Genomic DNA, 26,560 nt, shown 5'->3' with positions numbered 1-26,560 from the left:
ATTTTCTTTTTATCTTATCTTATCTTATCTTGTATCTTATCTTGTATCTTATCTTGTATCTTATCTTGTATCGTATCTTGTATCGTATCTTGTATCGTATCTTGTATCGTATCTTGTATCGTATCTTGTATCTTATCTTTAATATTATAGTTTTTATATTTTATCTTATCTTATCTTATCTTATCTTATCATCTTATCTTGTATCTTATCTTGTATCTTATCTTGTATCTTATCTTGTATCGTATCTTGTATCTTATCTTTAATAATATAGTTTTTATATTTTCTTTTATATTATCTTTTATCTTATCTTTATCTTATCTTATCTTATAAAATACAGACGTTGCTTCAAAAACGATGATTCCTTCCTATGCGTGTCCCTAAGTCAATCTAGTCATAGATGCTAGTCATTGACAGGGCCGGTCTTAGGCCACTGCAACCTATGCGGTCGCAGTGGGCCCCACGCTTTCATAGGCCCCGCGATAATTCAGGGTGTAATTATTTAATTGCAAAATGTATACGAAAAATTCCATGAAATCTGAATGTTTTAAAATCTCATGAAAACTCATAAAAATCTGAAAGTTAGACAAAATTGTCGGAAAACGCCAATCTTACGCGCGATAAAAGAAAAAAGGTATTGTCAGCTTTCATGTAATAAAATGTAATAATCGGGCTAATTTTCACCTGAATCGGAAGTTCCAATACTTTATTTACTTTTATAGTCACTGGCATATAAATATGCCATAGGTTGCAAGGTTCGTAAAGTAAAGTTAATTTGATCGCAATTTTGTACGTAGTAAAGTCGATTTTTTTTTCTAATACAAAATCTTAATTTTCACTTACTATCCTTACTCCGACCCAGACTAGGCCCCGCGCCATCAGTTTCGCATAGGGCCCCGCAATTGTTAGGACCGGCCCTGCTAGTCAATAACTTAAATTCTGCCAAATAAAGGCAGCTGGTCGTTGTGCTTGCTACATGATACATTTGTTCATCGTCAGATGAACAAATGTATCAACATATACAGACACTTAGGCCTAAGCTGATATCGCAAAATTTGAAAAGGGACATTATATTTTTTTCCTGAAAGGAATAAATACTTTTACAATGAGTAATTAATTTTCATAGATTTAACCGGCCTACACTTTAAATCTCCCAACTACGTTATTCTGCTAGGTTTTTTTTTTCTTTTAATTTATTTTGTATTTAAATTTCATCTTCTTCACTTAAAGATATTGAGAGGAGTAAAATGCTTGAAAAGCTGGCACACTTGTAAGTCTATTTGAAGATGTCGAAGCATCTACTGTTTGATTTATGGGGGGGAGACCAACTTAATTAAGATGTATGAGACGCAGTGCTGATGCTCTCGTGTGTACATTGACTAACTCGGGTTGGCCAATGCCAGGGCGTGTGTGTCGGTGTGTGTGTGTGTTGATCACTTTTGAGGAGCTATTGGCTACCTGCGTAGGTAAAGTTATAGGTGTGTTTAATTATTCAGTCATAAAGACAGAATTCATTACTGCCAGCTATTTTAAAGACGTTTTTCGTTTTTAACTTTCAAGTTGTTTTTAGTTGTTTTTTTTGTTTTTTTTTAAGGTGTTTTTTGTTATAGTTTCTAATGCTGATTGTTTGACTGCTTAATACTTTGTGTTGAAGAATTTAATCAACATTTACATCTTTGGTTTTTAGATCTAATACACAAGCTTTGGGTTCATCTTTAAAACTTGTGGGAATGGATTCAAAAAGAAGATTTTGCTGAAAGTACAACAAGGTGAGAGTTCTTCTAGACTTGGAAGGAACATAATTACTATGATTTATTAACTCTATATTAGTAGCAATTATTCATAAATCACTGAACCATAATCTTCACATACAAAAACAAAATTTAATAAAATACTCTGAAAGACATAAAGATGTACACCACATACCATATGCCAGGACACATTTGTACATAAGCTCCTTCTTCCCTAGCGCTATTAGAGCATTGAGCCTGAGCTAGCCATGAAAACCAGTGACTTGGCGGAGTTTAGGTCATCTTATCTTATCTTATATAATACAGACGTTACTTCAAAAAAGAAGATGATTACGTCCTACGCGTCATGCATTCAGTCATGCATATTAACCAATGACTTAAGGTCTTTTTTAGCTTTCTTATGAATTTTTTTCTCAAACAGCTGCCCAAATGGGTTTTGTTTTTTTGCCAATGACTTTCCCAGCAGCATTTAGGATTCTTTAAAGTTTATTTTTACTGCTCATGCAGTGATATTAAAACTTAAAATATTGCAAATGTAAGCATGAAACTAATTGATACCTCACACTTTGTATAAGCTTTGTTGTTTTTTTTTTGTTTTTTTTTTGTTTTTTTTGTTTTCTAACTTGTTTCTTGTTAATTTTTCTTCACGGGGCATGTCTTTAAGAATGATGACTCCATAATAAAAAATGTATCAACACCACATAAAGGCTGAAAACACCTATGTGCTAGTTAAGTGGTGAAGCGACTATGGGTTATCTTACAGAAATAACGAAGAATGTCAGAGCGTTAATTATGTCCTTAAAGATGTCACCCACACAGCAGTTCCCCTTTTTTGTCCCACTCAGCTCGATATGTCTAAAGGAAGGGCAATGACGGATATAGTTTGGGATGAGCGGTGTCGCAGACTCTGTTAGGGAGTAACACTGACTGCTGCAAGCTGCCTAAGTGTCACCGGCTCCTACATTTTCCTCAGGGTTGACTCCCGAAGCATTTCCCGTGTTTGGGTATAGCTGCAAAACAGTAGAGGTTTGAATTCAGAGCTTCCCTTCTCCTAGACAAGGCTGACGAGACCCTCCTGTCCTAACCGTAACACGCGCCATCAGATATTCAATGTGATGGTCTTAGAAGTGGTTAAGACTATTGACACAAGACCCTAATACAAGACCTAACACAAGACATAAAATGGCTATCACTTAATGTTTCAGAATGCTGACTTGGTGCAAGAGATGAATGGAATAATCTCCAAACCCAGACTGTCATAACAAGATACGCTCGTTGCCATGGCCAATTTGACCGGAAATGGTAATTTTTTATTCGCTTTTTACAACTCTTTCAAGAGATTTTTTTTGTTGATTCTGTAGGAATATCGAGTTTCTTGAATATTGTATATTGTCTTTTAGAAGTGCATTGGAAATGATTGTTGACATGTATAGGTTTAGGCTTAACATACAACTGAGGACTGGGTTACTTAATGAAATTTATGATTTTATCTGTCACATGATAAAAACTGTTAATGCTGTTAGAAAGCTTATATCAACTCACTCTGTCTGTCTGTCTGTCTGTCTCGTAAAAGTGTGTACACGTTTTTCATTCCCACATTCATTCTCGAATCAAGTTGAAACTTCACACAATTATTCATTGGCATGAACAAGACATGAATCAATTTTAAAAACATTAACCAATTAGACAATTAATTACTGGTAATTCATTATTTTGTTTAATAGCAACAAGGGAAACTAACACTTCAGTTTTCACAGTTATGATTACTTTTGTTGGGTTTAGTCACCTTTAGTAATTGTTAACGCTGATTCTCCCTCACGCATTCTCCGATCAAGTTGATACTTTCAACAATTACCTAACAAGTACCTAACAAAACATCAATCAATAAACACAAATACTCAATTAGTCAATTATTTTGTTTAATATTGAATAAGGGAAATAACTTGTACATAGAACTTTTAGAAATTTAATTACATGAATGATGCAAACTAATTGATGCGTTTATGCTTCGAATCCTAAACGTGTCAGGTTTTGTGATCATATATTGTTGCAATGCCTCAAACAAAATATGTAGTTAGTAAGGATAAATAGTGATAAAACCTGAAAATAAATACTTTCTATTTGTGTTTGAAAAATGATTGGTAATGTCTACATAAAAAAGCATCTTTAACAAAAACAATTTTTAAGCATCATAAAAAAGTTTTCAACTGGAGATTTTTAAAGTAAAATTTCGATTCTACGCAATATCATTGACACCATATCAAAAAATCACTGTTGGAAATAAATACACATAAGTTTGTGATAAAAATGAAGGGATCTACAAATTTGATTCAACGGGGCTTAAAAGTGTGCAAGATTATCGTGTACGTCCTAATTTACATATTAATTAATGAACAATTCCATCTTCTGTTCACCGGATACACTAATGAGAAATTATTTATAGTTATCCGCCATAAATGAAAATACGTAATATTTTACTTAAAAATTACCTAAAATGCACATCCCTCTAAGCAAATGGTAAAGGGCAGGGGGCGGACTGGCTAAATGGGCATTCGTGCCAATGTCCTGTGCCTGTATGGGCCAATAGGACCACAGTAATGGTCTTTTTTTTTAAAATCACCTCTGTATTTTATAAGATAAGGGCCGCTTGGATGTCACTATGGCACGTGTTAAATTGTTAAAAGGTTTTCTAGTATTCTCTTAAAAAAGGGGCCCTATGAGTGAAGTATTGATAGACACTGTATGCATGTGTACAGCTATCGATACATTATCAAACTTAATGATTTTGAGGACAGGTAGACCTAGAACTGGATGCCCATTATATACTATACAATTTAGGAGCAGGATGAAATAGAAATGCCCAGGCCGATCTCGACACCCAGTCCGACCCCCTGGAATAGGGGTAAGGGGGCCTCATGCCTTTATCGAAATAAGGGAATCCTGAGGAGTCACTGCTTGTTTCCTGAACTTAGCTGCAAGGGAATAAACCTCAGTACGGATCTTTTGGGCTCTAAAATGGTAGTTGAAGATTAGTATCAAAGTGTGTATAATTGTGACTGACTACCTAATCACTATGAATGTTATGTAGTTTAAGGAATATCTACAATTTCTTATTGCGATAAACTGCAAACGATTGGTATTGTCGAATAAAAGTGTAAGTACCACACCTCTAGACAGACGGGGTGGGTACTTGTAGTACAGATGATGCAGAGTCGGCATTAGGCATAGGCATACTAGGCAGCCGCCTAGGGCCTTTGATTGGTGTGGGCGTGGCATAGGGCTCAAAATACTTTTTTTGTTTTAGAAAAAAATGAAAAACTTGGCATAAATTCTTAAACATAAAAGAGCTCTATGTTAATTAGCCTGGCTCTACTTTGAGTTCAGACCTGAACACTTTTTAGACTGCATATTTTAGAGGGCTCCTGTTGCTATCTTTTGCTGAAAATGTGGGCACTTTATTTGAGTCTCCACATTGATGAAACTATCAAAAATTTCAACAAAGCATTAGGATTTATTAAAAGAAATTTCTATAAATCAAATAAGAACATAAACTAAAATGTTATTTAACCTTGGTTAGGCCATTATTAGAATAAGCATCCTCTGTTTGGGACCCTTCAACTCAAGAAAACATTAAGAAACTGGAACAGACACAAAATAGAGCAGTGAGATTTATAACAAAAGAATTTTCACATTTGACTACAGTAACGCCATTAGTGAAATCACTAAATTTAGAAAGCCTTCAGGATAGAAGACTTAAAAGTAAAGTAGCAATTATACATAAAACACTGAACCATAATCTTCAAATACAAAAAAAAATAAATTAATAAAATACTCAAAAAGACACCAAGATAAAGGCATATTTCTCGTTCCATTTGCTAGGACAAATGTGTACAAATGCTTCTTCTTCCCTAGTGCTATTAGAGCATGGAATGGGTTGCCTGAGCTAGCCAGGAAAACCAGTGACTTGGCAGAATTTAAGTCATTGGTTAATATGCATGACTAAACGCATGACGCGTAGGAAGTAATCATCTTCTTTTTTTAAAGAAACGTCTGTATCATATAAGATAAGATAAGAAAGTTTATGACATCTGCAGGAGTATTGTTAAATAGCTTATGGTGCGGTATGACTGTAATTAGTGTGTGTTAGTTAATATGACTTTCAGTTTATTATAGGCTTACATTTAAATACAGGTTAGCTTTGAATAAATTGCATAAATTTACTACGGCGTTTATTTTTTTTGTATTTTTGTTTCATTAGGGGCCCCAAAATTTACTTCGTCTGGGGGTCATGAGTTATTTAAGGCCGGCCCTTGGTGATGTAAAGATCAACTGTTTCTTTTGACAAAGGTTAATGGGCCTGGTGTCATGTGACGAGCATAACGACCACCGCCTTTACTTTTCACCCTCAAGCTACAGTTGGGTGGACTTAAAATCCCAAAGCTAAAAATCACTGTCCTTTAAGTGGGATTCGAACCACCTTAAGTTCGAAGCCGGGACATTCTCGGTTCAGAAGTCAGACGCTTTATCTCTCAGCTACCAAGCCCCGTTCTACGTTATTGATCACCAGCGATTAAAAACTTTAACCGGAAAAAAATGGATGTTCAAAAACAAACCAGTTTCCGCTGGCGCTGCGGAGTCCCTCAGTAGAGCGTGATTTCTAGGCAAACACATTTACTGTGTCAAGCGAGCCCTTGTGTACACACGAGCAAAATGTAACGCATAGACACATCTAGGCAAGTGCTGTCAAAGTGACGTTGACTGTTTCTATAAAAGTTACATAAGTTACATAGTTAAAAGCTACAGTAACTGCTGCTGCCAAAGTTATATTGCTTCTTGATATAAAAGTTACTTTGACTGTTTCTTTAAAAGTTACATTCCTTTCAAAAGCTACAGTAACTGCTGCTGTCAAAGTTATATTGCTTCTTGATATAAAAGTTACTTTGACTGTTTCTATAAAAGTTACATAAGTTACATTCCTTTCAAAAGCTACAGTAACCGCTGCTGTCAAAGTTATATTGCTTCTTGATATAAAAGTTACTTTGACTGTTTCTATAAAAGTTACATAAGTTACATTCCTTTCAAAAGCTACAGTAACTGCTGCTGTCAAAGTTATATTGCTTCTTGATATAAAAGTTACTTTGACTGTTTCTATAAAAGTTACATATGTTACATTCCTTTTAAAAGCTACAGTAACCGCTGCTGCCAAAGTTATATTGCTTCTTGTTATAAAAGTTAATTTAACTTGTTTCTACAAAAATTACATTATCTATTGTAAAAAGTTATAGTAATTCTTGCTGCTTAAGTTATGTTACCTGTTGAAGTAAACACGCTATTAGCATTGGTTTAGATTGTTTATTTAGACCACGTCTATAAGGAATGGCGTAAGGCATATTAAAAATACGTAGGCGAAACAAAATGCTTTAAAATAAGAAATTTGTGTGACATTGCTTTTTTAAAAATATATATACTGCGAAATACCGAGAATAAAATGCAAAGATTTCATAGAAAGTATGCGGTTTTTCGCGAATAGCAGTGTTTGAATTGCGAATCTGTCAAGGAAAGAATAGGTGCATGTGTACGAAATTTCGTGTGAATCCGTATGAGAGCTGATGCAATCTTTTAGTCAATTCGTTGTATTTTTGGGTATATATAGTGGATGTATAAAGGGGGTCTACTTTAAACAAAAATTCAGCTTTTACTAGCACGATATGGGGAAAATCACGTTTTTAAGATCTAAACGTGACAGACAGTCGGACAAACTGACAGAAAAAAAAAAAGAAAAAACAAGAATGTTTTTTTATACGAGGTCATTAAAATCATCTACTCTAAACGAATGCTACATTAAATGTGAAAAACAAATCTCCAATGTTTTCGTATAATGCATGCCTTGCATATGCTTTCACCATGCAAGTCAATCAATTATCAAAGGACCTCATTCACCAATCGTAAACAAACAACATTTAGCCATTTGATTCTCTATCTCTTCTATACAAATTACGTAATACACACAGGCTATCACGTGAAAGTTTTTTTTTCGTTGTTTTATCAATATTATCACGCGGCTAATTGTTGTTTGTTTACGATTGGTTAATAAGGTCCATTTTTTTAATGATATCAACTACAGGGAATAACTTGTACATTATTTGTAAATATAGTTTATAAGTACGGAATTATTCCCTTGTTACGACACAAGACTCTTGAAAAATAGATCCAAAATACACAGATATTCTCAGGTTCCAATTTAGAAAATACTTTAATTAATATCACAAATTACGTAGACATAATAATTTCGCTGGCTTCATGTTCCTATTTCACTGGCTTCATGTTCCTATTTCACTGGCCTCATGTTCCTATTTCGCTGGCTTCACGTTCCTATTTCACTGGCTTCATGTTCCTATTTCACTGGCTTCACGTTCCTATTTCGCTGGCTTCACGTTCCTATTTCACTGGCTTCATGTTCCTATTTCACTGGCTTCATGTTCCTATTTCACTGGCTTCACGTTCCTATTTCACTGGCTTCATGTTCCTATTTCACTGGCTTCACGTTCCTATTTCACTGGCTTCATGTTCCTATTTCGCTGGCTTTATGTTCCTATTTCACTGGCTTGACGTTCCTATTTCACTGGCTTCATGTTCCTATTTCACTGGCTTCATGTTCCTATTTCACTGGCTTCACGTTCCTATTTCGCTGGCTTCACGTTCCTATTTCACTGGCTTCATGTTCCTATTTCACTGGCTTCATGTTCCTATTTCACTGGCTTCACGTTCCTATTTCACTGGCTTCATGTTCCTATTTCACTGGCTTCACGTTCCTATTTCACTGGCTTCATGTTCCTATTTCGCTGGCTTTATGTTCCTATTTCACTGGCTTGACGTTCCTATTTCACTGGCTTCATGTTCCTATTTCACTGGCTTCATGTTCCTATTTCACTGGCTTCATGTTCCTATTTCACTGGCTTCATGTTCCTATTTCACTGGCTTCATGTTCCTATTTCACTGGCTTCATGTTCCTATTTCACTGGCTTCATGTTCCTATTTCACTGGCTTCATGTTCCTATTTCACTGGCTTCATGTTCCTATTTCACTGGCTTCATGTTCCTATTTCACTGGCTTCATGTTCCTATTTCGCTGGCTTCATGTTCCTATTTCACTGGCTTCATGTTCCTATTTCACTGGCTTCATGTTCCTATTTCACTGGCTTCATGTTCCTCTTTCACTGGCTTCATGTTCCTATTTCACTGGCTTCATGTTCCTATTTCACTGGCTTCATGTTCCTATTTCGCTGGCTTCACGTTCCTATTTCACTGGCTTCATGTTCCTATTTCACTGGCTTCACGTTCCTATTTCACTGGCTTCATGTTCCTATTTCACTGGCTTCATGTTCCTATTTCACTGGCTTCACGTTCCTATTTCACTGGCTTCATGTTCCTATTTCGCTGGCTTTATGTTCCTATTTCACTGGCTTGACGTTCCTATTTCACTGGCTTCATGTTCCTATTTCACTGGCTTCATGTTCCTATTTCACTGGCTTCATGTTCCTATTTCACTGGCTTCATGTTCCTATTTCACTGGCTTCATGTTCCTATTTCACTGGCTTCATGTTCCTATTTCACTGGCTTCATGTTCCTATTTCACTGGCTTCATGTTCCTATTTCACTGGCTTCATGTTCCTATTTCACTGGCTTCATGTTCCTATTTCGCTGGCTTCATGTTCCTATTTCACTGGCTTCATGTTCCTATTTCACTGGCTTCATGTTCCTATTTCACTGGCTTCATGTTCCTCTTTCACTGGCTTCATGTTCCTATTTCACTGGCTTCATGTTCCTATTTCGCTGGCTTCATGTTCCTATTTCGCTGGCTTCACGTTCCTATTTCACTGGCTTCATGTTCCTATTTCACTGGCTTCATGTTCCTATTTCACTGGCTTCATGTTCCTATTTCGCTGGCTTCATGTTCCTATTTCGCTGGCTTCATGTTCCTATTTCACTGGCTTCATGTTCCTATTTCACTGGCTTCATGTTCCTATTTCGCTGGCTTCACGTTCCTATTTCGCTGGCTTCATGTTCCTATTTCGCTGGCTTCATGTTCCTATTTCGCTGGCTTCATGTTCCTATTTCGCTGGCTTCATGTTCCTATTTCGCTGGCTTCATGTTCCTATTTCGCTGGCTTCATGTTCCTATTTCGCTGGCTTCATGTTCCTATTTCGCTGGCTTCATGTTCCTCTTTCGCTGGCTTCATGTTCCTATTTCGCTGGCTTCATGTTCCTATTTCGCTGGCTTCATGTTCCTATTTCGCTGGCTTCATGTTCCTATTTCGCTGGCTTCATGTTCCTCTTTCGCTGGCTTCATGTTCCTCTTTCGCTGGCTTCATGTTCCTATTTCGCTGGCTTCATGTTCCTCTTTCACTGGCTTCATGTTCCTATTTCACTGGCTTCATGTTCCTATTTCACTGGCTTCATGTTCCTATTTCACTGGCTTCATGTTCCTATTTCGCTGGCTTCATGTTCCTCTTTCACTGGCTTCATGTTCCTTTTTCGCTGGCTTCATGTTCCTATTTCGCTGGCTTCATGTTCCTATTTCACTGGCTTCATGTTCCTATTTCACTGGCTTCATGTTCCACTTTTACTGGCTTCATGTTCCTATTTCACTGGCTTCATGTTCCTATTTCACTGGCTTCATGTTCCTATTTCGCTGGCTTCATGTTCCTATTTCACTGGCTTCATGTTCCTATTTCGCTGGCTTCATGTTCCTATTTCGCTGGCTTCATGTTCCTATTTCACTGGCTTCATGTTCCTATTTCGCTGGCTTCATGTTCCTATTTCACTGGCTTCATGTTCCTATTTCACTGGCTTCATGTTCCTATTTCACTGGCTTCATGTTCCTATTTCGCTGGCTTCATGTTCCTATTTCACTGGCTTCATGTTCCTATTTCGCTGGCTTCATGTTCCTATTTCTCCAGCTTCCTCTCTTTAATCTCTCTTCCATTCAATAACCACGTTCGCACCATTAGTCATTCCCACCATACTGTACTACGACCGTAACATCCCCTTTATATAACCTTTATATATGTATACATATATGTAGATTATATTTCTTTTGTTAATTTACATAAATGTAATAACTGCATTAGTTCAAAAAACAAAAGTCAGATTATCTGCAAACAATTGCATAATAAATAAAACAATAAAAACAACAATAGTTACAGAAAATTTATTTAAGCTATTGCTACTACTTAGATCTTCTTTCTAGCATGCAAACTATTTCTCTATCACTGTTTCCTAGCAACGCTGGATATCAAACACACAATGCTAGGACCGACAGAAGAAAAGTTGTACTTGGGGATTGGACTGGGCACTGGTCTATTGGTCATGCTGGTCATCGTCATCATAATCGTTGCCTCCATTGTGACCCGAAGGAAGGACAACAAAAGTCGACCAAGGACTGGCAGGTGTGTACTTATAATAAAATCACTTAAAGTATGTAATTCCTCTTTCAGACCTTGCGATCTATAGGGCAGGTGATGTAAAGGTTATCTGCTTCTGTGGCCAACGGTTGATCAACAGTTGACCAGTATAACCAACCGCCTTTACTTTTCCAAAACCTGTTTAGAGCTGGGTGGACCCAAAAGCGCCCTAAAGATCCCGCCATTAAAAAATTGCAGTCTTCACGAGGATTCGAACCCAAGATCCCTTCTGAAACAAAGCGCTTTACCACTCAGCCACCAGACCTCAAAGAGTAAAACTAGATTAAAGTACTTAACAAACTGTACTATGGTTAATTCTTCTTCGTTCTCATTTTACATGTCGAAGGGCTCAGATCAGTAATCCTATATATGAGATGAACCGCGCAGTGGTTTCCAGATCAGGCAGTTCTCTAGATGCCAAGATGACGCTCACTAAATCACTCTTAATAGATCTAGAAATCTAGATCTAGAAACTTTGTAGTAATAGTCATATCTCGGCTGTCAGTAGACAGGAGTTTAGTACTTGCCTTAAGTACAGGTCTTGCCTTTTCCGTTGGGCGCCACTTGTTAGGATACTAAACTCTTGTTCTATAGGAGGGTTTTGAGGCCAGAGTCTTGTTCGAGCCTCTTGATATAGTATGCAACTTTGAAGGACATGATCAGCATTCTCTGGTGATGATCCACAAGGGCAGGTTTTGCTCGTTCCGACTTCCGGAACATATGTTGTCTCATTCTGTTGTGTCTGGTTCTGAATCGAAAAAATCTTGCGTTGGCCTTGTCGAGATAGATATGGTTAATGATCAAAATGCTTATGAAAATAAATAAAGATTTAAAGAAATAAACCATTGAGTGAATAATTCATACATTCAGTGATTTCAACTTGTATTTTGGAGTTCGCTTTTTATTCACCTTCACCTACACATTCCCCTTAGTCTATTACAGTGAATCTCAGCTTATTACTATCTGGAGAAGATTTTTATTTTCGACACAAGGGCTACGGCCCGCATAACAGCAAATAAACCTGAAGTCTAAAAAAACCAATCATCTGCGGCTTCTATCTGGACTCAATAGACTCTAGGCAGAAGTTTGGCGGGCTGGATAGTTAAGTCATTACTAGACTAGTCCTAGTGGACCTTTTTGGCAGCACTCATGATTTGTTGACCGTATCTCCAATCCTCTGTCTCAACTATTAAGTGGCCCCTCCATTTCTCCACGCAGTTTTCTCATGCATGTATTATTAAGTAATACAAATGAAAGGAGATAGCTAGGACATCACAGCTCTATTGGACCCTCGGGGCATCACTCGCGATTTGTCCACGCAGTCTTCTCAAGCATGTATTATTAAGAAATACAAATGAAAGGAGATAGCTAGGACATCACAGCTCTATTGGACCGTTGGGGCATCATTCGCGATTTGTCGACCATTTCTCTCCGCTGTCTTTTGCCAGTATTAGAGTCTCTTCTATTTCTACTCCTTCGTATTGTCTTCCCATATATATATGTATGTATTACTATTAAGTATTAAGACGAGCTCTAATGAGTACCTGACATTAGTTGGGGAAACGTAAAGGCGTTTGTGGTTGTGCTGGCCACATGGCACCCTTGTTAAACGTTGGCCTCAGAAGAAGATAACCTTTACATCAACTGACCTATAGATCACAAGGTATGAAAGTGGAACTTTATTTAACTTATTAAACAATGCAATTAGCATTTAGCATTCAGCTAATGAATCGAGAGTCTCTAGCTAGATCCCCGATAAAGCCTGGGAATATTACTTCTTGTTTTCTGAGGGCGTACATCAGTTCGCCCATTTCTGTCAATGCATCAGCAAGTAAAGATGGTTGATATCGTTTACCAACCACACAAATTTCCTGATCGTGATGCATGCGCCCTTGAATGACGTCTCGATAGTCCCGGGTTCGAATCCTACCCACCGCCATCTCTCTGTTGAATCGGAAGTTTGGGCACCCATAATATTTAAATACTTAAAACATTGGTTATAGATTAGAGGATTACTTCCTACGCGTGTACATAGGTCAATCTAGTCATGCATGTTAACCAATAACTTAAATTCTGCCAAGTCATTGTCTGTAGCTGGAGAGACTATTGAAATTGTGCAAACCTTTAAATACCTTGGTACTATCCTAGACAATAAACTAAATTTTACTGCAAATACTGATTATATCAGCAAAAAAGGCAGCAAAGATTACGATTACTACGAAAACTGTCCTCGTTTAATGTTAGCGAAAAGGCCTTGGCTATGTTTTATCACGCTCACATCTGCAATATTTTAAGTTTCAATATCACTGCCTGGTATGGCAATCTAAGCATTAAAAATAAAAATAAACTTCATAGAATCCTAAATGCTGCTGGCAAAATCATTGGCAAAAAACAAACCCCATTTGGGCAGTTGTTTGAGACAAACATCTATAAAAAAGCTAACAAGATCCTCGAAATAAAGAATCACCCTTTGTGTCAGGATTTTGTGATTTTACCATCACAAAAGAGATACAAGACACCGATGGCAAAGACAAACAGACACAAACACTCTTTTGTTCCCCTGGCAATCAAATCATTAAATAAGAACAATCTGGTATAAACTTTGTCACATGTAAATTATGAGTGAGTCTGGTGTGAATGTACACTTTGGTTTCTTATAGTTATGTTTTTTGTTTGGTGTAATGCACAAATTGTAAGACAAATTTCTTTACGGATAATAAAGATTATTATTATTATTATTATTATTTAACGATATTATCCTATTGATTATTAGTTTGTATTTTCCATACAGATTTTTAAAAAACTTAAGATTTATTAATTTCTTTAATTATTTTTTTGTTATAGATTCGTGTCTGTGGCCAACTCAGACTTTGACACCTACAACGCCATCAATCCCGTAGTGTAAGTTGGCTCCAACCATAGCTACTGATGTTGGCATCTATTTTTTTTTTTAAATCTTTATAGGCGAGATTATAAAGTCTGAGATTCATTTAACAAACTAAATATTAAGGGGGACGGGTGTGTTGACAGTGGTAGGCTATTATCGAAAATAAAATGGACAAATGTCGACATGTTGACCACAGAAGTTTTTTTTTTTTTTTTTGATAATGTCGACCACATGAGTTTTTTGACAATGTCGATTACGGAGTTTTTTGACAATGTCGATTACGGAGTTTTTTGACAATGTCGATTACGGAGTTTTTTGACAATGTCGATTACGGAGGTTTTTGACAATGTCGATTACGGAGTTTTTTGACAATGTCGATTACGGAGTTTTTTGACAATGTCGATTACGGAGTTTTTTGACAATGTCGATTACGGAGTTTTTTGACAATGTCGATTACGGAGTTTTTTGACAATGTCGATTACGGAGTTTTTTGACAATGTCGATTACGGAGTTTTTTGACAATGTCGATTACGGAGTTTTTGGACAATGTCGACCACAGGAGTTTTCTGAGAACGTCGACCGCAGATTGTTTTTGACAATGTCCACCACTGGAGTTTTTAATTTAGGAGTTTTAAATTTAGCGGAAGGCGCGAATAAAAGCTTTATCTTTCTTCCTTTCTGACAACAAATATAACTCGCAAGCGGGGTCGGGTGGCTTATGGTTAGCGAGTGGGGCAACCGCTCCAGGCACCGCACCTTAGTTGAGCCCCGCTATATGAGACCTATATGTCAACGTCAGCCCATCGTTCTAGGCCCTGATATGACACTCTCCCAGGATCCCGAGCAATGCTTAGGGGCCGCCTATGTCGCAAGGAGGACAAGTCAGCTTCAGTGATTTTGGAAGATGTTGTCGGGTATATAAATTCGGTAACATCCCTTTGATAGCAACTAAAAAGTTCCAGGAATGTAATTATTTTAGCAATACAGTTTTATATAGATCTTGCGCCCTATTATGACCCTTGACCAAAGAGAGGGATGTTACCTAGAAGTCGGCAATGAGAGATTGGCTCTTCTGTCCGTAGGTACCCTAGATAATTATTTAATCAACATTTGATATCTTATCTTATATAATACAGATGTTACTTTAAAAAAGTAGATGATTACGTCCTACGCGTCATGCATTTAGTCATGCATTTAGTCATGCATTTGATAGTGTGGGGTTTTGGTGAGCCGGAGGCCGAGCGAACGATCATCATACAGGACTTTAGAGGTTCAAATCCTCTCTTCCACGGAAAGCCGAGGTCTTCTCGCCTCATGTTCTCCTAGACTTCGCGATCTTTTTGTGATTAGTTCCAGCACTCAAACCATTTTTTTCATTTCTATTTTTTTATTATAGCCACAGCATGATGAAAACTCAAAACCTGCTCGGTAGGTGGTGTTAGTCCTCCCTGGGGGGCCAAGGATTCTGTAACGGTATTCCCTGTCAAGCATATGTGACTTTTTAAACACTGCATTATTACCAGGATGCCATATCGTTGGTTTATATTGCGTGAAACCATGATGGCAGTGTTGAATGGGGGCCTTGGTCCAGGTCTTTGTAAAGCATGTAGTACAGGCTTTGAATCAGTCACCACAACAATCTGTGTTGCCTTCACATGTCCTCGCCGAGTCGAGAGTCCAAGATTTTTAAAGCTCTTCAGGTCGCCTTGGTGTCCACAAACCTGAAAACACAACAAAATGATCCAAAAATTTTAAGTCTGTAGAAATTAACTCAACGAAGGCTCCGTAGCCTGCTCTTCCAGACTCTATTGATGCTGGCCGATACGTATATGCAAAACTGGTACTGGGCTTGAAGGCATTGAAAGTCTCCAGTGCTAGTATTTGAGGTCGTTAGATGAATGGCTTAGTGCAGGGGTGGGCAACCTTTTTGTATCGAGGGCCGCATTAAAAAAAGTTTGGGAATGGCGGGCCGCATATATATATATATATATATATATATATATATATATATATATATATATATATATATATATACACACACAGCTAGCTAGCTGTGTAGAATGTCTTTAATTCATATTGACACTGTAATATATTCACGTTTCTTTTTCTTTCACACTCCACGTTGAAAAATTACAACAAAAGTTAGCAATTTTTGAAAACAGTTTTACAATTTTTTTAAATTGCTGTTGTCTTTTAATATCACAATATCCCCACAAATATATAGTTGTACTTAATGTGCAGTATTTTACTTTTTACACTCGTGCATAATGTTCCGGAACTGTGAAACTATCTTACTAGTTGTTGCCCCTATGACGGCTGTCAAATTACAGTCAGTGAACATTGACCAGTTATTATACTTATTTAGTTTCCACACAAAAACCCTTGTTCACTGAATGAGACATTATATATTCCGGAAGTTAAATGTCGGGACGAGTGAAACCTGCCCTTGTGGAGCATCACCAGAGAATGCTGACCATGTCCTTGAATGGTGCATACTAAATCAAGAGACCCAAGCAAGACTCTCCAAAGACTATTCGGAGAATCGCCTGATATGGAAGCCACTGCGCGGTTCATCTCATATATAGGATTATTGATCTGAAACCTGCAACATATAAAATGAGAACGAAGAAGAAGAACTGATGTATGTGTACCCAAATTGTGTGAACAGCGTCAAATTGTTTAAAATGTGGAAATACAGCTTCTGGCACCCATAAGACTCCAGTGATAGTACTGACTGGAACTTCTCTTTCCTTTGAGTTATGTCCTCTGGAGCTGAAATAGCTTCTGGGATAAGTGGTGAGCTGATGGTATTGAAAACTGGTACTTGATGTCTTAAAATTTGCTTTTATAAATTGCACAATTAAGGTATCTTAATAAGTGTTGTACTTTTAATCTCATTTCAATAAAAATAGTTTCATCTTTCAGCAAAGGAAAATGACAAAACTATTTTCTTTTGCTTGCCTGTAGAAATGGGAGAGCCTTGTTTGAAAAGATTTAACATGCATTTGCATTTCATATGTAAGCAACCAATTGCAATAGCAGATATAAAAAAACATGAAATCTGTCTTCCATTCTTCATTGGAAACATTGGTAACAAGGTCACAGTCAATGTCCTTCAAGTAACATAACAATTTCTTCCTTGAGATTTAAATCTCATTTACCTTTCCCATGCTAAGCTAGCAGATATATTTGATTATTTTGTTCATAAATCGGAACTACCCGTGGTTAACACACTTAGCTCCAGTGAGTTTCATTATTATGCTTGCAACTGTTAAATTTCGATATTTTATGCAGCTTTGTGCAGACTTTCCTGTTTAGAGTTTATGGTTGTGATATTTTTTATTACAATTTTTTTCTCAGTCACAGATTGAGCTCCATCAGTTGTTACACTTGCCATCTTATTTCAAGCCTACCAAACACTCAGAGATTGTGTTTTGAATTGAGTGTATTGATGTATAGCCAATAAGCATAATCTTCGTTTACTTAAAACGTTTATAATGAGAAAGTTTCAATAATTTATATTGATATTATTTTTAATATTTGCATTTTTATATGTATATACTGTGGGCACACCTGATTTCTATAGGTGTCGGCGGGCCGCATAAAACACTTCGGCGGGCCGCATGTGGCCCGCGGGTCCGTAATTTGCCCACCCCTGGATTAGTGGCATTGTTTCACTAGTTTCAAGCACAGGTCTTGGAGCGACACCAAAGGGGAAGGGGGTGAAAACTTTGAGAATGTTTTGTCTGTTGGTGGAGAGGCCAGCTTTATCAGCAAATCTAATGGCATGAATCGGCAGGATGCATAAAAGAGCCTTTGGACACGTCTTCTACTTCTCTATCCGTCCACAATTTATCTAGCACAAACGTTTTATTTTTTTATTAACTTGGTAACAGTGATATTTAAATGTAGCGCCCTTGACATTGGTTAGAATAGAAACTTTGTTGCAAACATCTCAGATTTTTTTTTTAAAATGTTTTTATGTAAATTTTACAGAGCGTTTTTAAAAACAAGGTTAACAAGTGTATATTACAAAACCTTTCACATTTGTTTGTGTTTTCCATAGTAATAAGGACATATTAAAATGGACAATGACAAGGCAATTAAAGTTGTAATATTGATGTTAATGGCTCTGATGCACGAAGAATAATCAGAGGCTTTTTATTCTGTGGACAGTTGTAAGAAAAGGAATATTCTATGGTGCTATTATCATTTTTAATTGCTTATTGTTCACTATCATTTTTTTTTCTTTTCATGATTTCAACATTTGTTGGCGTCAGTTAATGGTGTGATTATAAGCAGAACATTAAACACATGAACTCTGTGTGCTCTGATACCAACAGTACAATCCTTACCGTAGTCTGTGTTGTAGTAGGCCCATATGCTCACTGGAATTACTACTGTCATATGTTTTAAACATTTTAATTGGAAAGCACATTTTTTCCTTGTTTTGTTTTTCTTTGGTCACTTCGAAAAAAAATGTAAATTAAATACTTATTATCGTTTTAAAAAAAATTCTCATTAAGAGAATTGAAACCTCACATCGATACAGTGGTGGGTTTTCTCTAGCTAGTTAGTATTTTTAGCTTATGTAGAGACGCACCATAGTGGACAGATTTTAAACGCGACTAGTGACGCTAGGACTTAGTTGGGTTAGACTCGGTTAGAGGCTACTTGGAGACAGAAAATCAGTTGGTGATAGGATTTCATAAGGGTGGTACGTAGTTATCGACAGAGACATCGACTGTGCCCTTCGTACTGGATTAAACCTTACTATAAATTGTTAAAAAATAAAATTGTAAATAAATAAAACAAATCATTAAAAAAAATATTTGTTATCAGAAAAAGTTATATCCGGTATTGAATTATAGGAGAATGCACGCTCTTTTTACACAAATCTAATTTAAGTTTATAAATCCAAAAATCAATTTAGTTTATTAATGGGAGTCAAAATAACGTTGTCATCGTCAATTAGGAGAGAAAGAGTTAAATCAAAAGCAACTTTGAAGAAGATCGCCCCTGCTGGAGTAGATGACACAGGTGATGCAAGAGAATGATTGAAATCCTTAATGATTAAAATAGTTGTTCATAGTTTTGTTTTTAAATGCCTGTCAAATATTGTATAATAGACAATGGTGTGAATCAACATTCCACGATCACGCTACTTCTACAGTTTCAATAATATATAAATATATATTTACATTTTTCTAGGTTTAATAACCCAGCCTCCAACCCTACGTGGTTACATCGCAACCTACCATCGTCTCCAACGCCAACCATCACAACCATCGCAAACGATTACTTTATAGACGGCTACACCGCCAGAGACTACGGCCCGATGTCGATGAAGGTCATGGATCAAATGTTTAGTTATAAGGTAGGTAATTCTGGCGGATAACGACTTTGAGTCAGTGATGAAAACAATATATCTAGGTCACGTAGGGGTCTAGGGGAGCGGCGGCTGAGTGGTTCAGCGCTTGGTTTCCGAACCTGGGGTCGTGGGTTCGAATCCTGGTGAAGACTGTGATTTTGAATTTCGGGATTTTTAGGGCGCCCCTGAGTCCAACCAACTATAATGGGTACCTGACTTAAGTTGGGGAGAGTAAAGGCGGTTGGTCGTTGTGCTGGCCACATGACACCCTGCTCGTTAACCGTTGGCCAAAGAAACATCTGCTCTATAGACCGCAACGTCTGAAAGGGTAACTTTCCTTTTTTTTTTTTTACGTAGAGGTCTACGTAGCTGTTATGACGTGTGTTTCTATGGTAACGGTGGGAAGAATGATGCAAGATAAATGGGATGGTCGTCATCGGTCTTATATACGACAGAGTGAAAAGAAGTGTTTTTGAAGTTTGACTTCGTTCAGAATACCATTTTATATTATTACTAAAGTCTACTATATTTATTGCATTTAATCTCAAGTTGAATGTGTTTATACTGTAATAAAAATTACAGTTAGTGATGTCCACAAAAAAGTTATGTCGTTTTTTTTAGAAGTTAATATATATTACCCTTCAGGCAATACCGTCACAGGTCGGTACGACGTGGCAACGAGTTATTGGTCTAAACTGCCCACAGGTTGTGACGTAGCATGCTAGTGTTGAAGCGTTCTATAACGACTGGTCTCCTTCTAACTTGCCCCCCCCCCCTTTTTGATTGGTATGCAAGAGATTCATGCTTTTCAGCCACATCCAACACTATTAGGCAATAACAATTTTTCTTTCTTTCTAAACAGGCTTAGTGAAGGGTGACAATCATACAGAGGTTAAGGTTCTTCTACTCTAACAGATTGCAGAAGTGACTTGAAAAGAAAACTTAATTACACGAGGATCTTCCGAAGCCATATGTTACTTCTGTAGAAAAGAAATCCAGCATATTATTTGTATTTTCACATTAGTTCTAACGTTTATCTATTCTGGCACAAGGATTTGTTTGTTTTATATGTAAGTGAAATGACTTATTTCTATTACTACATCAGCTTTGTCTGCGTTGAATGAGGCAAAATATATAGGTCACGTAAAATACCGCACTCTTCTTTATTCTGTTGATTCAGAGATAAGATCGAGAAGGTGTGTATGATTATTGTATAGTGTGTAGTTGAGTTTTAATTGAATGTCTGTACCTTCATGAATAATATCTTATAATTATTCATAGGTCTTACGAAATGCATTGATTGGTTTAAGTTCAGTAATTGTTTTACATGTTTATTGATTTATTTACTATGTTTTACCTATACAGATTAATCCATATTATTCACTAATTTCAGTCAAACGTTTCATTGTTCGTACACATTATTTGTACAATTCCTTTTATCACCTAGCAAATTCATGGGTGGAACCTGGACACAGATTTCAAAAAACATCTCTATCGATTTCCCTAGAAATTCGATTGTTTTTTTATAATATATATAGATCTAGTTTTGTGAAAAACTATTTGCTAATTGCCTAACTGTCCACTGTTATGGAATGTGTGTGTGTGTGTGTGTTTCTACGGTGAAGATGGGAAGAGGTTAGCGATTGGTTGTGAATGATGCAAGATAGGTGTCATTGTCGTCAGTGGTCTTAGTTAGGGGAGACGACTCCAGAACGTGAGACTGAAAAGAATAGTTGTTGTAGTGAGTTAGATTTTGTTTAAAATTCCATTTTATATTATTACTTGAGTCTACTATATTTATTGCATTTCATAACAAGTATATTTTGTCTACATTTTAATAAAAGTAATATTTAATATTGTTCACAAAAGATGTTATTCAAGTAATTTCAAGCTTTACAAGTTAAGATAAAATACGCCTATAGCGGTTCGTTTGTCTACAGGTAGAGAATGGAATGTAGTATAATAACAGCTACACAGTGTCAACTCGGGTTCAACAGTTATAATTCTTCAAAGTATAATGAACCCAAGTTTAAATTTGGTCTATATCTGGAGCACAAGTCAGTGGGAATACCCGCTTGAATGAAGTACAGATTTAAATAAATTAAAAGATGTTTACATATAGGCCAACATATGGATATAACACTTACAGGGACAAAGTGGGTTAGCGCCTGGCTTCCGAACCCGAGGTCCTGGGTTCGAATGTAGGTGAAGAATGGATTTTTTTTTTAATTTTGGGGATTTTTAGGGCTCCCCTGAGTCCACCCAACTCTAATGGGTACCTGACTTTAGTTGAGGAAAGTAAAGGTGGTTGGTCATTGTGTTGGCCGCATGACACCCTCGTTAACCGTGGGCCAAAAATAACTATTACATTCTCTGCCCTATAGATCGCAAGGTCTGAAAGGGAAACATTATTTGTTGTGGATAAAGTAGAATCATCAAGGGACAGCCCAGAATACAAGCCCACTCCAAACTACACATAAACAGAACACCAAAGTTTGAATATTATTATATAATGTACTGATAACTTTTATTTCTTCAGCCAACGTTTCATCAGTATCCCTGCATAACTTCCCACGGCAGAGGTGGCCACAGTGGCCGTGGTACCCACTGTCCCTAGGGCGCCAGCCGACTGCAGGGCGGAGAGGGCCGCCATGCCGACTCCCTTGGTGTAGACCGCGGACATTATTGATGCAGCGGCGGATCCAGAAGTAATGCCACCTGGAATCAAAATAAATGCATGTTTTAATCAGTCTCAAGAGAAAAAAAAACAACAATTCAAATAAGTTTTAACATTGTAATGGGAATGGAAATACTTTAAGTAAACTGGACACACTCTTGGTAATCCGAAGGTTATTCAGATATTGGATTACCATGTTGATGTTAACAAATGGTATTCTCTTAGACTTAAAGGGTATGAAATAAACAATAGTAGAAAGAAACAACACACAAAAGCATGGGATTTCAGCTTTCTAATACTGTACTACGCGGCTATACCCAAACACGGGAAAGGCTTTGTGAGACAACCCTGAGGAAATATAAGGAGCTGGTGTCCCTTAGGCAGATTGTGGCACACCTGCGGCGCTACTGATCCCAAACTGTATCGGATATTCCGTTCCTTTGGTCACATCAGCTGCGCGAAGAGGGGAGAACTGTTGTGTGGGCGTCATCGTTCCGACCATAAACAATGCCCAGGCTTTCATCTCGCTTGCTCGAGATGTTCCGTAGTCGTTTAACTTTAATATCTTATAATTCAATGTGTATTTATCTTGTCTTATAAATTCGAAAGCCAAGAGTCTTTCACCCTCATTAACCGTCAACCATAGATACAGGTTATCTTGACATCTGCCCTATAGATCGAAAGGTCTGAAAGGGATATTTTCCTTTTTTTATCCTAAGGATTAGAGACGTTCCTTCTGTTGAGCATCTGGCATTGAAAGACTATATGTGTAATAAAATTAGGTTTAGTTTGCTTACAAAACCTTATAAAAATACTCAGACACAAAAATTAAGCACATTTCTCGTTCCATATGCTTGGACAAATGCGTTCAAATGCTCCTTCTTCCCTACTGCTATTAGAGCCTGGAATGGGTTGCCTGAGCTAGCCAGGAAAACCAGTGACTTGGCAGAATTGAAGTCATTGGTTTACATGCATAGCTAGATGCAGGATGCGTAGGACGTAATCATTTTTTTTAAAAGTAATTTCTGTATTATATAAGATAAGATAAGATAGGAATTCAACATTTCATTCAGATTTGTTAATGGGTGATTGTGCCTACAACAACAGTTGGATAAGCTATATTGGGCTACAAGTCAAGCCCTACTCCGTACTAGATACATTCTAGAGGGCTGTTTTCTATTACTACCAGTGGCGTAGCTATGGAATGGGGGGGGGGTAAATTTGAATGTCCCCCAGGGCTCATACTTGAGGGGCGCCCAATGAGCGATCACTTAACTAATCCTGTCTCTTAACTCTTCATTTGTACATGATACATGTAGGCTACATGTACATGGAATGGGTTGCCTGAACTAGCCAGGAAAACCAGTGAGTTGGCGAAGTTTAGGTTATTGGTTAATATGCATGACTAAATGCATGACGCGTAGGACGTAATCATCTTTTTTGAAGTAAGGTCTGTATCATATAAGATAAGATACCTAGTATCTTTCGGCAGCATCTCAATTACATTCCTAGGATCCTCATCAGTTCTACTTAAGATCGATCTATATGTAAGCAAATAGGCCTAAGATCGTGTTAAATCAGAATATATCATAAATGCCTCAAAGAAAACTACATTTAGGAACTTACCAGAAGTGAATCCTATTAATGGCAGAATCACTGGACCTGTCGCAATGGCTGTAACCCCAAACACAACGGCACCCGCCGCTCCATAAGCAATAGTTTTTTTTAGTCACCATAACTTCTATCTAGTTACCAAAAAGATAAAATGTTACAATTAGCTTTTTTTTAGTTCTATATCAAGTGCAAGGTTGAAATATAGCGTAGTGGTTCTAAAACCCAAGTAGCTAGGCTACTTAATTTAAAAAATCATTAATGAAACTCAAAGAAAAATAAAAATCGAAAAAATAAATAATAAGAATCAGGGAAGATAAAATGGTTACATGTACCTTAAATAAAAAATATTTACAGAAAAGGAGATGATGACATCGATAGCTATACAAATACCTTAGCGGAAAGACAATGGTTTAAATCCTTGATAACGTTACGCTTTGTATTCAGAAATGATCTGTTAGTGACTCTTTGCTGATACAACTCTATGTGAACGGTGAAAAGAGACTTAGGCCCAGATTTTTTTTTCAGCGAACTAGACTGCACACATATCATACTTAGTCAAGTGTTCCATTGAATTCACCACACTGGGAACCGTGGTAGAGAAACTTGAGTAGCGTTATCGATTACTATTTTCTTTCGACACACGATACTTCTCACACTCAAGTTAAACTGCACTTTTGTGTGTGTGTGTGTGTTTTTTTTTTTGGTTCATGTAATGTCTGGGTTTTTTTTCTCGGCCCACTACTAGTTTCGTGTGTTGTGTCCGTCCGTGCGTCTGTCCCTCTGTGTCACCTTGACATCTCAATAACTGGAGAAGGTATGGAAAATCAAATTTCATGATATATTTTTCAGATTTCATAGTTCTGGAGCAAAGGCAAATTTTCATCAAAATAACCTATTATCGATAATAAGATTTTTTTTTAAGTTTTCTAATATATATATATATATATATATATATATATATATATATATATAGGTCTCTATAGCTTTTTCATATGAGCGAAATATTAAGTAGTGCAAGCTATAAAATATGGTGAAATTGTATTTTTAAGAGTCTTTCTAGGTTTTTGTTTATAAACTTGAAAGACAGATTGACGGACGGAAAGAAAGACCACAAAAGCGAAAAAAAAAACTGCGAATCTAGCCACGTAAACTAATACCAAAGCAACTTATTATTAGATTCTTAGGGGGTTCCCGGTGTGCTCGGCCTTCGGCTATGCATTCTAGTCCATGCGCCCGGAGTGCCGGATACATAGACATTGACTTGGACCTCTTCCAGACAGAACGGTTTGTTCAAGCAGGCTTACACGCCTAGAGTTTGAAGAGCCTTCGGCTCAACTCTTTTGACAAACACACGGTCTTGTTTTTTGTTCGGAGAGTAACATATTTTCCATTTGTGTGTAGCTTAGTCTGTAAGCCTGGTTACATTAATTAATACACACTGGCCTAGATAACAACAGATGTTCTGATGGTTATGGCTTTAATCAGTGTTTCCCAATCTGTTTTCGGCGAGGTGCAAAGTCTCTGTAGGTGTTCCTTTAACTTTTGGAATAATTAGGCGACTATTGACTTTCTTCATAGTTAGTTTCTCTATGTACACGAACGAGTGTAGTGCGATTCGCCATGAATCGTGTGTGTGTAGACGTCACGCCCTTAGTTTCTTGAAGTTCCTCTGTTGGAGAAAATGTTGTGCTGACGTTCGCTGTTCAGGCCACTGTTGACTAAATACACATACAGGCCTACAGGTGAACAAGTAAAAGAAAATAGAACTTGATTCATAGACATAAATAAATATAGACTGGCAAAAGGAAGTAACTTCATGTAACTTGAAAACATGTACATCTATTGTTGTCGGATTTCCGAATTCTGAAAAGTTGCACGATCTTCAGTCTTAGAGATTTAAAAAAAACACTAGTGAAAATATTGTAATACTTATATAGGTTATGGCTGAAATAGATATCAATACTTAACTTTTATACTGCTCATAAATGCTGTATAATAAAGTACACAAAATTGCGAGTCGCACATTTTCGTTTCATAAAACTCTTTAATCGGCCAGTCTATATTTATTTATGTCTATGACTTGATTTTATTAGCTCTCGTTGGTAAGAGGATAACAACATCACTATGAACTTTGAACTGACCTAGATTCGGACTCTTTATTTAAAGCAAAGATACAAAAGATCAATGGATTAGTAGTCGAGTTTGCCCCGAAGAGTGAATAGTACCCCTTATGTCAAACACAAGCTAATTTTTGTCCAATGATTTACATGTTTCGGATGTTCATTCAGAGCTGGAGATAATCTATACTTCCTTGTCCAAACCTCCCGCAGGCCGTCGGGGGATGACAGCGGTCACGGTATGAACCCGGGCCATCGAGACAACCGAACAACTGTCTATTGCATACCAGGCAGCTATTAGCCTATTATTTTACTTTAGTTTCCTACAGCCTAGATCTAGTTGTGCGAAGCAAGATTTTATTCGCATACCAGGCAGCTATTAGGTTAGCTAATAGGTTAACCCTATTATTTTAGCCTACTCTAGTTTCCTACAGCCTAGATCTATTTGTGCGAAGCAAGATTTTATTATGTGGCAACAAAGTCAAAATATAGAAACAGGTTTGACGCTAAACCAGATATTAAAACTTAGTTTCCAAGTATCGTGCCTGATTTCAAGAATGTATGCTCTCTCGAAGACAAAACGCTTTCAAAGTCAATAAACTTTATTTTCATATTTTTATGTCTGTGTTTTATTATAGTTTTATACATGAAAATAAACAATAAAGCAAAGTTTAGAATATAGTT

The 26,560-nt window shown here is 37.0% G+C and overlaps 2 protein-coding genes across 6 annotated transcripts; one reads left to right on the top strand and one right to left on the bottom strand.

The window, feature by feature from the left end:
• The first annotated feature begins 1,378 nt into the window (after positions 1-1,378).
• Positions 1,379-21,865, top strand: LOC106073615 (uncharacterized). Of its 5 annotated transcripts, none has more exons than XM_056017747.1 (7): positions 1,379-1,475; positions 1,685-1,766; positions 2,954-3,050; positions 11,030-11,195; positions 14,055-14,111; positions 19,309-19,474; positions 20,384-21,865. In XM_056017747.1, exons 3-7 carry the CDS (start codon positions 3,029-3,031, stop codon positions 20,399-20,401), a joined length of 429 nt encoding a protein of 142 aa, XP_055873722.1. In that variant the 5' UTR covers positions 1,379-1,475; positions 1,685-1,766; positions 2,954-3,028; the 3' UTR covers positions 20,402-21,865. The 5 variants fall into 5 exon arrangements, with proteins under 5 accessions (XP_055873722.1, XP_055873724.1, XP_055873726.1 ...); XM_056017749.1 differs by having other exon boundaries at positions 1,394-1,463; XM_056017751.1 differs by having other exon boundaries at positions 1,457-1,475; positions 1,699-1,766.
• Positions 21,866-21,888: 23 nt separating this feature from the next.
• Positions 21,889-24,348, bottom strand: LOC129924056 (uncharacterized). The gene is made up of 3 exons (XM_056017746.1): positions 24,150-24,348; positions 23,772-23,890; positions 21,889-22,186 (listed from the first exon to the last, which is right to left on the bottom strand). The coding sequence occupies exons 1-3, from the start codon at positions 24,306-24,308 to the stop codon at positions 21,904-21,906; spliced, it is 561 nt and encodes a 186-aa protein (XP_055873721.1). The 5' UTR covers positions 24,309-24,348; the 3' UTR covers positions 21,889-21,903.
• Between the last annotated feature and the right edge of the window lie 2,212 nt (positions 24,349-26,560).

The sequence above is a fragment of the Biomphalaria glabrata genome, chromosome 18 (genome assembly GCF_947242115.1).
Source record: "Biomphalaria glabrata chromosome 18, xgBioGlab47.1, whole genome shotgun sequence".
NCBI lineage: Eukaryota > Metazoa > Mollusca > Gastropoda > Planorbidae > Biomphalaria > Biomphalaria glabrata.
Note: the sequence above shows the minus strand (reverse complement) of the source record. Positions and strands in the feature narration are given on the sequence as shown.

What these genes read in the sequence shown, in the direction of transcription:
- LOC106073615 (XM_056017747.1), top strand. Translation starts at nt 3,029, where the DNA reads ATGGCCAATTTGACCGGAAATG. An exon ending in GGCCAATTTGACCGGAAATG is followed by an intron (nt 3,051 to 11,029) that starts GTAATTTTTTAT and finishes ACTGTTTCCTAG; the next exon opens with CAACGCTGGATATCAAACAC. An exon ending in AGTCGACCAAGGACTGGCAG is followed by an intron (nt 11,196 to 14,054) that starts GTGTGTACTTAT and finishes TTTTTGTTATAG; the next exon opens with ATTCGTGTCTGTGGCCAACT.
- LOC129924056 (XM_056017746.1), bottom strand. Translation starts at nt 24,308, where the DNA reads ATGATATGTGTGCAGTCTAGTTCGCTGAAAAAAAAATCTGGGCCTAAG. An exon ending in ACCATTGTCTTTCCGCTAAG is followed by an intron (nt 23,891 to 24,149) that starts GTATTTGTATAG and finishes TTTGGTAACTAG; the next exon opens with ATAGAAGTTATGGTGACTAA. An exon ending in ATTAATAGGATTCACTTCTG is followed by an intron (nt 22,187 to 23,771) that starts GTAAGTTCCTAA and finishes TTTTGATTCCAG; the next exon opens with GTGGCATTACTTCTGGATCC.